This window comes from Cynocephalus volans, chromosome X (assembly GCF_027409185.1).
Source record: "Cynocephalus volans isolate mCynVol1 chromosome X, mCynVol1.pri, whole genome shotgun sequence".
NCBI classification, from domain to species: domain Eukaryota; kingdom Metazoa; phylum Chordata; class Mammalia; order Dermoptera; family Cynocephalidae; genus Cynocephalus; species Cynocephalus volans.
This window is the reverse complement of record NC_084478.1, coordinates 148768318-148784565: the sequence shown is the minus strand read 5'-3', so window position 1 is coordinate 148784565 and position 16248 is coordinate 148768318. Positions and strand designations below refer to the sequence as shown.

The following is a 16248-nucleotide window of genomic DNA, read 5'->3' as shown; positions in this document are numbered from 1 at the left end:
AGGCCCCACAATATCCACAGCTGCCGTGGAAGCAGCTAGACACCACAACCACCATGCAGATGGTCCGCCAGCCACTGGAGTGCATTGACAGAAGGAGAGTCACCAGCAGTGACCAAAAAGAAGAGGATGCCCCTCTCCACAAAGCCCATTCCAGAGTGACAGAAGAAGCATCGGCTCTATGATAATATTGGGGGACCTGAACACACCTCTCAGCTTTAGTCTGATCATCTAGGCAACAAACCAGCAGAGTAACCATTACTCTTTCAGAAGGAGAGAAGAAATCTAGGGTAATTAGAGTGGGGAGGGGGGTGGGAGAGTGGGATGGGAAGAGAATGGACAAGGGACATAAAGAATCAGTACCATTTATAACAATATATATGCTAGTAATATTGAGTTATTATATTCTCAAGCTCATAAGATAGTAGTCAGTTCTAGAACCCAGGCCTTGAGACATCTTGTGTCTTTCTTCAGGAGAACACCCATTATATTATTCGTAAGGTTTAGATAATGCTCTGTTAGTTTACACTGTCATTCTCTGCCATTAACTTCAGCTAATATTCCAATTTATAGCACACAGTAATTACTTAGAGGATATATCTCCTTGAAGGAGTTTCTTTCTTTTGGTTGTAAAGCACAAAGTGAAGAAAAAACAAAAACAGAAAGCTCAAACAAGCGTAGAAAATAAACTAAATAAATTTATATGCTCTGTTGAGCTACTGTTTGCACCCTGTTAAACTTTTTTTTTTTTTTTTTTTTGACATCCGAACCTTTGACTTTGGTGTTATCAACATCATGCTCTAACCAACTGAGATAACTGACCAGCCCTTAAACTATTATTTTTGATCAGTTGTGCATTTTGATTCTTATAAAAGATCCTTTCGGGAGGAAAAAGAGCCTTTTGCTTTTGCAGATAGTTTTTGCTGTTAAATGTATGTCCCCCTTGACACATGTGCTCCTGGAATGCAAAGTAATTGTAATATTAGCCTAAGCAAAATATAATTTAATTTAAAAGGTAAATCTACTGAAAATAGAAAAGAGTAGCCTGAGGTAAACTGTATGAGCAGTTCAGTTCTTTTATTTTATGAAGTGTGTCACAATTCTGTTTATTTCATTCCTAAGAGCATTCAGTACTTTTAAAGTAATGTTAAATATTTCTATTTAGCAATTTCTTCAATGTGCATTATTCAGTGAGTTGAGCAGCATATCACAAACTCAAAGCAAAAGGACATCGTATTTATTGTAACCAATATTTTGGGCCCCACTGGCAGTCAATATACCAATGTTTTTGTACTTTGACCTATGAGAACACTAAAGTTCACACACTTTGCAGTTTATTGAAGTTGCCAATGAGAAATCTATTCAAGATCCTACTTTCCTCATTTTAAAATTCTATTACTTCTTTATTGCTGTGAATATATTAATGCACAGCAAATTCCTAGTGAGACAGTCCACCACATGCATGATTTACTCATTTAACAAATATTTATCTAACATCGACTATGTTTATACTACTAAATCAGATAAAAAGGAGATAAAAAAACAAACTAAAACAAAATAAAGCGAGAGTTGAGTGAGAGAACAGGAATACATACAAGGGTATTAATCAGGCATTGGAATAGGATTCCAGGCCTCACGCACTGGAGGATTTTACATGGCTATTAAAACATAACGGTCCTGTATGGCAGCTAGCAGAACTACTCTAGACCAGTTTTAGAGCCAGAATGTGTCACTTCTGCATTTGGGGCTCAGAGAGTTGACCAAGAGAGCAAAAGAAGATAAAGTGTATGAAGGAGACTGAGACTGGCTGGGGCTTCGAATACAGGACCAAGGAGTTCAGGATTTGGTGACCATGGCGAACTGCTGAAGATCACTGAGGAGGCAAGAAATAACAATAAAGGACGGACTTTAGAGAACTTGGTTTGGTAAATGTGTGCTGATGGACTGGAAAGAGAAGAAATGGGAGTTAAGAAGCTATTACAGTGTATTCCAGGCTATTACGCTCTAGAGCCTCTTTAGAGTCACCATTTGTCCAGCCCTGCAGAGCCAGGGACCTACTATTTCTGACTCTCTGACACGCCCTGAATGCACCGGCTTCCTGATTCAGCTCCTCCCATAAAGGTCTCTGTGACCACAGTCCTCTGCCCCCCTAACTTCACACGCGACCTTGCAAACCCTAAAGTCTGCTGTCACATCTGCTTTCATTCCGTTTCTCAAACTCGTATTTATTGAGCCTCCATTACGTGCCAAGCACTGAGCTAGGGACGTGGGGTTAAAAGAGCAAGCAAAACAGACCACGTTCCCGCCCTTGTGGAGCTTACACTCTACAAGAGGACTCGGACTTTAAACAAATCATCACGCAAATAGATGCACAACTACAAACCATTCCAAGGCTGCCGAGTCGGCGGCGCCGGTTCTCGAAACTGCCTCCCGGTGGCGCGAGCCGCAGCTCCCGAGCCTCGCTCTTCTCCTGGCGGCAGCGGCAGCGGCAGCAAGCGCCGGCCTCTGTGATGAAGCTCAAGCCCAAGCTCAAGCTCAAGCCCAAGCAGACGCGGACCTATGACCGCGAGGGCTTCAAGAAGCGGGCAGCGCGCCTGTGCTTCCGGAGCGAGCAGGAGGACGAGGCGCTGCTGGTGAGCAGCAGTCGGTGCCCCGACCAGTGGGTTGTCCCAGGAGGAGGAATGCAGCCCGAGGAGGGGCCTGGCGGCGCCGCCCTGGGGGAAGTTGATGAGGAGGCTGGAGTGAAAGGAAGATTAGGCAGACTCCTGGGCACCGTGCAGCAGAACCAAGTCCGAAAGCACAGAACATGTGTTCATGTTCTTACAGTCACTGAGCTAGGAGAAGATTGGGAAGATCCTGTTAATGAAGGCAGGGAGAGAGAGTGGTTCAAAGTAGAAGATGCAATCCAAGTTCTCCAGTGTCATAAACCTGTGCGTGCAGAATATCTGGAAAAACCGAAGCTGGGTGGTTCCCCAACCAAAGCAAATACCACAGTCCCGTCCCTTTCAGATAATACCCCTTGTTTGTAACTGCTGCACGGACCTCTGGGTTGCCATCTAGTATAACACAGAGAGAATTATAAAGACCTTTCCCACCATATGTCTCATGGGGAGAGTTGTCTTTCCTTGGTAAACATCTGAATGAGGCTTGCAAACTGTCTGAATTTTCCATGCAGGGTTTTCAAACAATTTGCATGTTTTTCAGATGCTTTCAAATCTTTTTTTTTTTTTTTTAAAGAAAAGTGTAAAATATTTTAATAAGCCAAAGCCATGTGGAATGATTTTTTAGATGGCTTAACTGTTCCCCACCCCCAACCATATATTTGTGGTTATCAGGTTTTTTGCAACGTTTTCTCAGTTTTTTGTCCATTTGACATCAGTCTGGTTTGTTTTGTCAGATCAGATTACTTGTGGGTAAATTTTCCCCCTAAATTGTTTTTCTCAACCCGTATTATGTCACTAACTGTTTGATATGGATATTTTCTCTAGATAATAATAGTTTAACATGAAGTGTACCTCTATAGAGTTGATGATTTTTAGGGGGAAATACATCTTATCATGAAAACTATATTCATGGAATTTTATTCAGCAGGCTCAGTTGTCAATTCCCTTTACTGATAATCTCTCTTTACGCAGAATATCATGGAAGCATATTTTCCTCAGTGTAAATTGCTCTTAAAACATTTTCAGTTTTTTTTTAAATTTAGTGACACCTCTTCAGGTAAACTTTCGTGTTTATCAGTAACCACAAAATTAGAGTCTAACCTTAAATGCCAGTCAGTTTTGACTGCATCACCGTTGTGTAAAACGGCCTTCTTGCTGTTCAGACTTAAGATTTTTAGCCTAGTGTTGAATGTCTCTTCCTTTCTAGGTTGTCCGTAGGTACTATTTGTCATGTAACTAACTAACTTTTGGGGTAGTAGGACATACCTGAACTAAGAAATATTTCATCTTGTACTTGTCTTTATACTCATTTAAAATCAAGAATCCCACCTAAAACACATAGGTACCTTGTCTGAAACTCCTGTACGTCCCCAACCAGTTCAGAAATGAGGTGGAAGGAAAAACCTTTGACTAAAATGTGGGGAAGGGGAGAGTGGAAGATCATTTTTAAAGTAGACTTTAGCCTTTTGTGAATATTATAACTGGTGGGTATAAAGTAGAAAATAAGTATTGATAAAACATTTGTTCTACAAATTGTTAACCTTTAAAAATAGAATTGCTGCTAAAAATAGAATGCTGTTACACTTAAGGAAAATTGGTGCCATTTTGAAAATGAGATCTTGTGCCATAAATGCAGGTGAACTAAATGTAAACGTTAGTTCACAAATTAATGCTGTCAAAGGAATGACTAAAGTAGAAAAACTTTTAACCAATGACATTTCATTCTCAATTGTGTAGTAGTGTGATCAATCATGATCGTCCAGAAATTTTATATTTTTCTTTGTACAAAGGTTATGTATTCCGGTATTTTTTAAAAAGGAAACATTTTAAATCCCACAAATTGACACTTTAGTCTTCAGTGGACTGAGATTTTTTTTCTCAGTAATCTCTGAAGATTCTTTAAATTATATACTTAGCATAGCAGAGAAACTGGATTGTTTTTGCATATAAGACTGCTTCTACCTGAAATGCTTTCACAAGTACTTGGGGAGGTATATCTTGTACATGACATTCTTAGAGGTAATAATGCATGACCTTGTTTTACGAACTCTTGGACTATGTATTTGACATGTAAAATATGTACAGTATTAATGTCAACCATCTCATACAGTTAGCCTATAAATATTGTATAGTTTTCTTCGGTCAGAAACATTTGGACTAAGTAGTGCCACTTGGGTCAGGATTTTCTTCAGTGCCATTTAGCAAACCAACTGTCTTTAGTCTATGCAACTAGCAAATGTTCATATAATGCAAGAGAATACTTTACAGTTTTCACACTTTAAATTTCACATGAAGTGTTCTTCCCTATTCTTCTGGAAGCCACTCTAGCAAAACTAGAGGAAAACCCCTATGAAGATTTATTTCTATTAAGAGAAAAAGCCAACGTTTTCAGGCTAAGTCTTTGAATCTACTAAAGATAACAGTGGCTACAATCTCAACCCTCCAAAGTCTGCAGAGTGTCGGGACTGTTATTTGTGCTTTTTGTGGGTTAGTTTAATAAAATCGGACAACTAAAGTTTTCAGTTCCATGTGCCTCCTAAATAAAAAACAAAATACTTATTATAAATTGACTTACAAAAGTAGAAACTGTCCTGCGTGTTGTTGTTTGGGGTTTTTCTGTTGTTTTTGTAAACAGATGACATTTCCAACCGGCCACATGTCATCCAATTTTCTGCCATTCACACTCTTGTATAAGGCAGCAGAACCAAAGGGAAGAAAGGATTGTTGTGCACACTGAATTGCTTTGCATGGTCTCATTTGAAATAACTGCTGTAAGAATCTTGACCTTTAATATATATACATCAAATAAAAATGAAAATAAATGGGGAAAAAAGTGAAAGGCAAAAAGCAATAGGAAGAAAAAGCAATGTCAGTGATGAGAAATTATATATTGGGGATGTTTGATTTGGACTGGGGGGTCAGGGAAGACATCTCTGAGAAAGAGACAATATGAAGTACGTATCACCTCAGGACTCAGTGGGAGTTAATCAGGCAAAGAAGGGCAGAAGAGCTACAGTGGCTGGAGTGTGCCGAGCTAGGAGGAGAAGGGGATGAAATGAGGGTTGTGGGGGCCAGACCACGAATGTTGAGGACTGGGGATCTTATACAGTAGAAAGCCATCACTCCATTTTAAGGAGAGAAGGGACATGATTCAATCTGCTTTTCTACCCCCATTCCTACCTGCTTCTATCACTCTATGGGCATAGACAGAAGAACTTTACCAATAGATTTTAATCCACACTCTTCCCGGCCACATGTTAATACCTTGAAGTATGGGCAGCTAGTACAGTAAGACCTGCTTTAAAAACAGTATTTCTATAAGTGCCGTCAATCAAATGTTAAAAAGCTCTTGGCCACACTTATGAATTCACAGCAGCCAATCTGAAAAGAGAGATAATGAAAGATGTATACTTTTTTTTTTTTTTAACCGTGTTTAGTCCGACCTTAAGCTAAATGTTCTGGTTTAAGAGATAGATACATGCAACAAACTCCTGTGTATTTTAACAAATGACTGCCAGTGAACAACTGGGGGGAAAGAGAAGTGTAAAATGCATCCCACCTACAATGTAGTCTGAATCATACAAACATCCATAAGCACCGCAAGGGAAAGGTAAGTATTAAGTTGCAGGTAGAGACTATATACATAGTGTAAGAGTTGCAAGGAAAGTGAGGACTGGAAGGGTTAGAAAAGGTCCCACAGAAAACACGGAAAGGAAACTGAAGAAGAACTATGACCTGAACAAAAGAATGTAAAGTGGTGTGCTTTGTGCAAAAGCACAGAGGTGGAAGAAATGTGGCTGTTTGAGGGATGGTGAGGTGACCAGCCTGAGTGGGAGAGAGGGCTCTCCTGTGACGAGCCTCATCACCCAGTTTCTTCCCTTTCCATGGGAGGTCAGATACAATAAGAGCCACTCTGCGGAATGAACTGGCACAACCGAACATCTTGAACCTGTAGACACAGGCAATTCCAGTTGACGGAGGCCCCTTCTAAGGGTTCAGAAACATCCTGATAGTTAAGTTTGGGTAAAATGGGCCATTCTGGAAAAAGAAAAACAGAGAATGAGAACTCTTAGACTTCCAGTTCCTTTCAGGGGGCCATATAAGGGTTTCCTATTGCAAGTATGTCTGCCTCTTTCCACTTAAGCTGGGAAGTCCTATTTATCCACCTGGAGCTATTCTGCAGAGCTAATTGAATACAATAATTGGTTACAAAAGAGAGAGCCATCTCCCAAAGATGGGTCACTGGGAATGGGATAAAGCCAGAAAACCATATGTTCAGAAAAAAGGATGGCTGCAGACGGAGCAGAGAGATGTAACCAATATGTAGTAAGTGTTTGCAATGTGCAGTGCAGGAAAACCGAGAGAAGTGTGATGGCGGGAAGAGGAATAAATAGAAAAATGGCTGACTGTAGACGCTACCGTCAATACAAGGTGAGGAAAGCTCCATGAGTACCACCTCCTTTTTATTGTAAAGACTGCTGTTAATAACAATGATAAAAATGAAAGTCTTTATCACTATCTTTGATATTTTTATAACAAGCTTTGACTTCATGGGCATTTTATGAGACCATCTCCACCTATTGCCTTTCTCCACAAAAATCACCAGTGCGTGAGCAACAGACTGGATAAAAGACTTCTAAAACTGCATTTTGAAAAAATACATTCTGAGAACAAGGAAGTCCCTATGGGGGCAGCAAAAGTAGAGATCCTGGAACATGATGGCTCTGCCGCAGTTTTCTGCCATTCTACCGGCACACAGATGTATAGTTCTACAGATACCAAACAAGTTATTAGCAGCCATTAATTCAATGGACAGATATTGCTGACACACTAAAACTAAGGGAAACAGCATAAGACATCTGTCACATGTATTTATTGACTTGGCAATGAAATGTTCAGAAATTCCCAGGGGTGCTAACTAGTCAACCTGATTTAAGAAAAATAAGATCTTGGAGAATCTGAAGTATCTATGCTTAGTGCAGGGGCTCAGTAGGGACTCAGTAAATGCTTACTGAATTTTTTTTAAATGGAACCTTTTTAAAAGTTATTTTTTCAGGATCATGTCTGTTCGTTATTCAAGAACAACTTTATTTTCAAAATTGTACAAACCAATATAGCATTCTGGTACTTATTTTATAATAATCAGCCACAATAACAATGAAACACATTCTAAATATCAATGAGAAGTAATTTAAATTCAAATTATTAACATTTAAATACATGAATTATAGTTCCCAATACAATATATGTATGTTTTTCTTTTATCAGATTTATTTGCTTTTTGGCAGCTGGCGGGTACGGGAATCTGAACCTGTGACCCTGGGGCTCTAAGGCTGGGCTCTAACAAACTGAGCTAACCGGCCAGCCCTTTAATCAGATTTAATAATTGCCTTTCATGTCTAGTTAGGCTAGCCAGTTCCAGAATCGGTGCCACTGGGGAAATCCAATGAATAGGGGTAAGAAGTAACAAATTTGGCAGCTAAATAGCATCTTCACTTCACTATCCATGTAAGTACTCCTGAATGGAGAAGAGAAGGTTCAGATGATGGCACCAAAACTCAATTTGGAGTTTTGTTCTTGGATCACCTCTTCACAGCAATAATTGGGTTGTAAAATCTATGGAGGGAGTCACTCCTCAACTGATAATAAATAATAAGGAGGAAGACGGTTCACAGTACGATGAGACTACGACCGTGTTAGCTGTCATTTAATTGCCTCTCACCTCCAAACTTTCCCTTCCATGTTTGCTCTGCTATAATGGACAGAATTACATTAAGCATATTTCTTTATAGTGAGCATGATATGACACTTTCTCAGTTGAGGATGCTGGAAGGACACTGCAGGAGAATGGGGCTCCCCTGCTGACGGCTACTGTGTAAGCCATGCACCCACAACATGCAGTTCCTTGCTAAACTTGCACTCTTGGCCTGCCCTAGTGATAACCTTCTCAGGGCCCTCTCCACATGGATACTAGCATTCCAAAAGTCTCCTGCCCAAACCAAGCCTCTGCTCCCTCTACACAACCACACCATTGGTTGCCAATTGCCTGTGTGTCCTGCCTATACTCCAGAGAGCTGCTTCCTGCTTGCCAAGCAAGTGCAGACCAGTATAGCCCGGGAAAACCAGCAAATTTCTCTGCTATCCTATGGGCTGAACGATACGTTCTCCAACAAAGTCTGAACCTCAGACTAGGGGAGGGGGTCTCCTTCCAAGTTCATCCTTCCCTGGGTATTCTCCCAGGGCCCTAGAGAACCACACAGAATTTCCTTATAACTTGTAGTCACTTATTTCTTTGAATTTAATAATACTTTATATTAAACTTCCTTCTCATTTAATCTACTGTGTGGTTTCTCTCCCCTGACTGGACTGAAACAGATTCAATGACCAAGGTCAAGTGGTGGTATTTCTTGCAAGTAGTCACTTTCTGGTTATCTACTGAGAAAATCTAAGCATTAACAAATTAAGTAATATACATGTTTGGAACCTATACTAATAGATAATAAATTTTATGTGTTTAAATGCTAATAATCCTTTAGATGTCTCAATTTGGCCAAATTGATAAATAAATTTCAACAATTAAGGTTAACATTAATGGAGAAGAATTTTAGAAGAAGGCACTCTAACATCTATTTTATAAAAGAACATTGCCTTTGGTACTTAAATATTCCTATACTAATAACGTCAAAACTAAGAAAAACAGAGCTTACTAAATACCCTTGAATATTTTTCCCCAAAGGAATGACATACAAATCCATTGACCAAAAAGTGCTTTCCCCAAAAGCACAGGCTGGGGAATCAAATTCTGAATCCAGTCTTCCTAAGAGATGAACATACATTAATCTTAATTACAGAGTGAAAAACTTCAGCAGGTAGATCAGAGTCACATTCAGTAATTTTATAAAAGAGGGCAGAGCATCATGGCTGGCCAAGGATGGTACAGCTGTTTTCCCTAGAGCCTGGAATAAAACTGCCTTTGAGTAGAACAAAGGAGAGGAAACACCCATTCCTATAAAGCACGTGGAACATAAAAGGAGAATCAACCATTCGAAAAAAGAAATCCTGATTTGCATGTGAAGTTTCAGACAAAATTGGAGCAGTACATAAAACAACCCTAAGACATTCAACATTATGACAGGCACATTGTGCGTGTGGAAATTTATGATTACAGAAGACACCTTGATGGTTTTAGCATGCTGACACATCATTGAGATTTGGTAATATGATAATGCAGATTTTCAAGGCCAAATAAGATTTCTATGCATATGATGAGGTTCTAAAAATTATCACTTGAAAATATAAGGGAGAAAAGGCCTCACCAGCACACTTATGACCCTTGCAGAGAAACAAAGCCACAAGCCTGTGTGGGAAAGGCTGTGGCTAAAAAACACTGTCAGGGACACCAGCCCCACAGCAAGGACGAAGCAGGTCCAGGTCCAGTCGTTCTGGATGTGTTGGGCTAATCTCAGCAAAAACCCATCCTGGGAATTGTCTGAAAGTGCAGATGGCTGACTCAAATAGGTCCGCAGCTGTTCTTGAAATCAGCATCCCAATCGGGGAATTAAAAAAAAAAAAAAGGCTAATAAAGAGCTAAATAGGATTTATGTGAATCCTTGCAGACCATGAGCCTAAAATGTCAGGTGAGATCTTCCTGAGGGTTTTAAATAAAGAGAACAATGAGGCTTTTATTCCTCTGTCTGGATTCCAAATGGGCCTCATTCTATTCAAAACAAAGAACTCTCCAGTCCATTGATTAATGCTCATAACTCAGAAAATCTATACTTTTCCCTCAAAATATCCAAGGATAACAAAATGATGTGATGAAGGCAGAAAGCGTCTTCCTTTACAGTAAACACTTTTATGAAGCCACAGAGAAAAATGTATGCACATATTACACTACCTGAGGAAATATTTCAAAACTACTCACTTTAGTGCTTGGTAGGTGTGATGATTAACTTTGTGTGTCAACTTGGAGGATGTTTTTGGATGAGATTAACATTCAAATTAGTGAACTCTGAGTAACCAAACAGCCCTCCATAACGTGGGTAGGCCTCATCCAATCAGAATTCCTGTTTCCCGTGCGTCTGCTCCCGCCTTTAAAACCAGTCAAGTTCAAAGGCAATCACCATCAGGTACTAAAAACGCCCCCACTGTCTCCTCCTGGGCCAGTAACGCTTGAGTGGGTAAAGCAAGTCTCCAGAGAGGATGCCAGGCAAGGAAAGAGAAGGGGGCCTGGCAACACCACCTAGAGGCGCGACCCCACGGGAGCCTGCTTGCCATCTGGCTTTTGGAGAGGCTGTCCACATGGTCCTGGACTCCCGTGACGGGCCAGATGTTGGGTGCTGGGTGGTGAGACCCACAGGGACTGGAGCTCTGTTTCTGGCCCAGGTGGTACTGATCTCTGACCAGGCAGCAAAGGAAAGGCAAAGGAACTATGGAAGACTGACATGGGCCAGACAGATGGATATCTCTGGGGAGGTATGACACACATGCTGCCCTCACGGCCAAGAAAGCAATGTCCAGAGCCCATCAGGCTGCCAAGGGCACGGGGAAGGGGGCAAATTGAGCACCCCACTCCCAGTAGAATGCCTCTCCGTACACAGTCAGGCAAGAACCCCAAAGACTCCAGTCTTGTCTCGGAGAAGGGGGAAGGTCTGAGTGTCCGGCCAAGGCCTGGATGAGGGACCTGAAGATGGCTGCCACCTGCACTAGACTGGGAGACATTAGGGGGAAAGAGGCCATTTCAAGGATGGAGCTGCTGGGGACTCCCAAGAGGGGTCCCCCATTCCCAGTCATGGGTCAGGCTGTTCCATCTTCTGTGAAGCCCACCCTTATCTGTGTTGGCCCTGAGGTGACTCCCGTGTCAATCAGGTGCTCCCATTCCCCACCCCCACCACCTTCGTGTCTGTGCAAAGCCATGAGGTGCGTGTCCACCCTGGGACACATGACCTCTTGTGCCCGTTAGGATTTCCTCTCTGTGATGTCCCCTTCTCCTCAGTGGTTCAGCAGATATTTCTGGTCAATAAAGTTCTCTGGATGTTGCAGCTGAGTCTCTCCTCTGCTGTGGGCAATTGACGGCTGGGCCAGACAGTGCTGGGATGGAGGTGGGGATGAGGGGCCACAGGAGCCAGTTTAACATTCGGGGATGTGCGGGGCAGGGGTCATGATGGGCCATGGTGGCCCCTGGGATGCATGGAGCTGGGCAACATGACATGGGGCAATGGCTGGTTGGGGCCCAAGGGCAGTCGGACAGCCCCCAGGAATAAGTGGGTAGAAGTTGATGGGAGGGCGAGAAAGAGCAGGCAGACCCCAGGCCCCAGGACCCTGGCTCTTCTCCCAGTGGGACAATTTTATTTTGAATGGTTCGTGAAAGCAATTTCCCTAATTTGACAAAAGAAGACAATTCACTAAGTTGTTCGAAATATATTCACAAACAATTTCATAGCTATTAAATAAAATGAAGACTGTATTGTTAAATATAAAAATGCACATTATAAACGGAAATGAATGAGAATTATCGATTCAAGTTTTTAGATGCATGTGCATTGAAACTTCCACATACCACTGAAAATTATACGTAGAAAGCAAAGCACTCTAGACAATTTACCTTTAGAAATAGATGTAAAATACATAAACCACAAATAATTCATTATACATATACATTAGTAAAATTCCTAAATCAATGCTAAGGGCAGGTGTCATTAATAGTACTGCCAAACAAACAGCCCCCGGGCCTCAGTGGTTCACATCAACATTTCTCACTCATGGCCTTCGGGTCACTTGTGGCTGTGTGTGCGATGGTGGAGATGGCTTCAGGACTGCTCCACGTGTCTCCTCAATCTGGGTGCCCAATAGAAGCATCAGTGGTTACATGAGTGAGGCCGTGACTCCCAATGGGCCAGGGCAGGGGCAGAAGTGGAACGTCAAACCATGGAAGCACATCAAAGCCTCTCACTGGACATGGTGCACCTCAGGCCCACTCATATCTATCACGTTGGCAAGTCACGGGCAAAAGCCCAAAGGCAGTGGGGTGTGGAAGTATATTCTGCCTACAGTGAACCGTGACAAGGGCCAGCAGGGGAGGGAGACCAAATACTCCTTCCTCCCACATCCGCTGAGGCAGTGGCATCAGAATGGAGACCTGCGAGATGGGAAGGCATCGGCCGGCTGAAGAGGAACATTCTCAACAGAGGGAAGACACACTAGAACTTGGTGTGTCCCAAGAATGGGGAAGAGCGTGGCTGGAGCCGAGTGAGTCGGAAGATTGGCACAGGGGAGGTCACATGGGCACTGGGCTCGGTGTGGCATTGCTTGGAGGGCACGGGAAGGAGTCGGGGTTTATGTCCAAGGGTCATTGGAAGCCACTGCCTGGCGTGTATTCAGAGATGGAAGTGATCGGATAAGACTTACTTTTTAAAGGATCTCCTCGGCTGCTTTTGAGAGAAAGGACAGAGGCAATAAGAGGCCATAGGAGGATCAGGTGGGTGGCCAGTGCAGCCTGTTGTTTAGGCTAGAGATGGTGGCAGCTTGGACTTGGGGTGTGACCACAGAGATGAAAAGAAGTGGGAGGACTGGGAGGATCAGTTGAAGATGAATGGACAGACCTTGGTGACAGAGTAGATGTAGGAACTGAGGAAGAGAAGGAGGTTTGAGGAATTAGTCCCAGGCTCCGAGCTTAGACCACCATGGGAATGGGGTGCAATTTAGGAGGAGGGAGAGATCATAGGGCCTGGAGGGAGGGGCACATCTAAACTGAGGAGTCTTGCTGGGACCTACTTAGGTGACTCAAGACAAAAGTGCCCCAATGACCCCTTCCAGGAGCAGTGAAGGCGTGGCGGGTCTGATGGAGCGAACCCTCTGCCTGAGAGGGGCGGCCCAGGCTGTTCATGACAAAAGTTCTGTGTGTGGAGTTGGTGCTGTGGGGAGGCCAAGGAGCCGCAGTGTCACTAAGGCTTCTGTGCCTGTGCTTTGTGCTCCATTGCAGTAAGCCGGGAGAAATGCTCTTGGGGCAAGATACATGTTTTTATCCCACAAGTAATAACATGATATTTTACATGTAAAAGAGTCCAAGTTGTTGAGATGTATATGGAGTAAAATGTGGACTCTGCCACTTCTGATTCAATACCTTGGTCCTCCGTGACATCCCCCAAATCCTGTTGTGACCTTTGTCCAAGATAAATCTCACATCACATAAAACCCTGGCTCTTAAAGTATGTAATTTGGTGGTTTTTCGTAAATTCCCCAAGTGGATCTTATGTTCCCTGATGTTTGCTGCTGAGTAGACCAAGGCAAGTTCAACCCCAGGGCAAATGAGAGTTTCTGAAAGTGCAGCAAACTCTTGAGAGGTGGTTCGGTGCAGTGTGGCTTGACACTGACATCATTGACAGTGGGTAGCACTGGGAAGAGAAATGCCCTGTGTGGGCCTGCAAGAGGGCGCGCCTTTATATTTTACTCCATGTAAATCCAGACAGCTTGAACTTTTTGCATATAATATCTCATGTTATTACTTTTGGGACAAAAACATAGAGATCACAAAATAATTCACTGTAATAATTGAAGACATCGTTGAGAAATAGGGAAGTGAACGTGTTTCATTCCTGGCTACGCAGCCCCATCACTGTGGGATATAGGGCAAGTCCATTTCCTTTTTGGGTGTCAGTTTCCCCATCTTTATAATGAAGAAATATTTCCGCTTCCTCCCTACTCTGAAGGCCAGGACTCTGTGAGCCTAAGGATGTCATCATGTGTCCCATGTGACCCCATGTGCCTTTTCTGGCCCTAATGCATCTTCATCCCCTCCACATTCCCAGGCGTTCAAATGGTCCCTGTGGAGCGGATGGATTAGGCAGAGCAGGGAAAGGCTGTGTAGATGACTTTAGCAGTGAGTTTATGAGTTTATTCATGGTATAAAGTTAAGGTGCACAACATTATGTTTTGATATACATACACATAGTAAAGGGGAGCAGGCACCAAGGTTGTCACTAGAAGGGGATGTGAGGAAAAAAGGGACTTCTAAACATGTGAGATAATGGATGGAAGATGGGACAAGCACACGAGTTGGCCTTGTAGGGGCAGAGACAGTTCATCCACTGCCACCAGGCCAGAGCAGAGAATAGGGACACAAACACAGTGAGTAGGTTTGATGGTGGGAGGATGACGTGATTCTCAGCCACTTGCACCTCTTTTCTCAGTGAACTATGGAGCAAAGTCATCAGCAGGGATGTTGGAAGTTTGAGGAGAGAAGAAGGGGTGAAAGAGTATTTTTGGAGAGAGGGACGAGGAGTATAATACCAGGGAATTGGCCACCAAATTTCACCCAGCCAGCGCTAGGGAGAGATGGCCCCGACAACATTCAGCACTTCAAGCACAGCTGGGAAGCAGGCTGGTCCTATGGGGTTCACAGAGTCATGGGGCTGTAAACACACAAGGGCACTGGAGGGAGAGAGAGGCAAAGGAACTAAAGCGGTTGGTAAAGGAGTGTTTATAGGGCTGGATGGTACATCTAACTGGATAAACAGGGAAAGAAGGGCATGGTGTGTGTATGGGGGAGCAGGAGCATGCGTGTGTGTGTGTGTGTGTGTGTGTGTGTGTGTGTGTGTGTGTGTGTGTGTGTGTGTGTGTAGTCAATAGAGTCATGGACCATTTGGAGAACTTCAGAGTCTTAAGATTTTTCCCCTGTGTCATTAAATAAGCAGCAATTCCAGGAGCTCAGGAATGCTCCACCATCTATGTGCCCTTGGATGCTGAGGTTGCCTTTGACTTTTCCAAGTTAAAACACCACAGATACCGGTATGCTGCACTTCCAACTGAGTTCTCTCCACACACTTTGTTATACTATAGTTATTTTTATAAGTAGGCATCCCTCAGTATATTGGGGGATTGGTTCCAGGACACCTCCCACACCCACCCCACCACACCCCACCCCCATACCAAAATCCACTGATGCTCAAGTCCCTTATATAAATGGCGTAGTATTTGCATGTAAACTATGCACATTGTAAATGTTTTGGGGAATGAGTTAAGGAATAAAACCCCAAAACAAAACACAAACATATCTCTGGGGAGCATTTGATCCCTAACCCAAGACCAAAACAGAAATGCAAAGCCAGATAGTGATCCTGGAGATCCAAGACCAGAGGCCCCATGCCATTGGAGCCCAACCCCTCCCCCAACACAAAGAGCCAATACATTACAAATAAATGGTCTTTTTATTGTGTGTCCACGAAAACAAAGTCAGGGTGGCCTTTGGCCAACAAGGTGTCAATGAACAAGAGGCATGCATGACAACAACCCCATTCTCCTCGGGAGTCAGGTCTTTCCATCCCAGGACTTAAGGGTCACAGGCAACCAGGGCCATGAGGCTCCAGAGGAAGGCAAGCACAGGACCACCATACACTGGAGGGCCTGAGTCTGCTGCCTCCCTGGCAGGACAAGGCAGGGAGAACAAACACTGCCTTGGGCTAGGCCCAGCCCCCAGAAGCTAGAACACAAAGAAAACCCCCACCCCCACCCATATCAAACACTGCTGAAGTAGTCAGCCAGGACTTCTGAGAAGAGCTGGCTCTGAAGCCAAAAACCCTCAGGGCTCTAT

General features: G+C 43.2%; 1 protein-coding gene across 1 annotated transcript; it reads left to right on the top strand.

The window, feature by feature from the left end:
- Positions 1-2678: 2678 nt before the first annotated feature.
- LOC134367408 (diphosphoinositol polyphosphate phosphohydrolase NUDT4B-like) lies at positions 2679-3026 on the top strand. Its single transcript, XM_063084149.1, has one exon. The coding sequence runs from the start codon at positions 2679-2681 to the stop codon at positions 3024-3026; it is 348 nt and encodes a 115-aa protein (XP_062940219.1).
- Positions 3027-16248: the final 13222 nt, after the last annotated feature.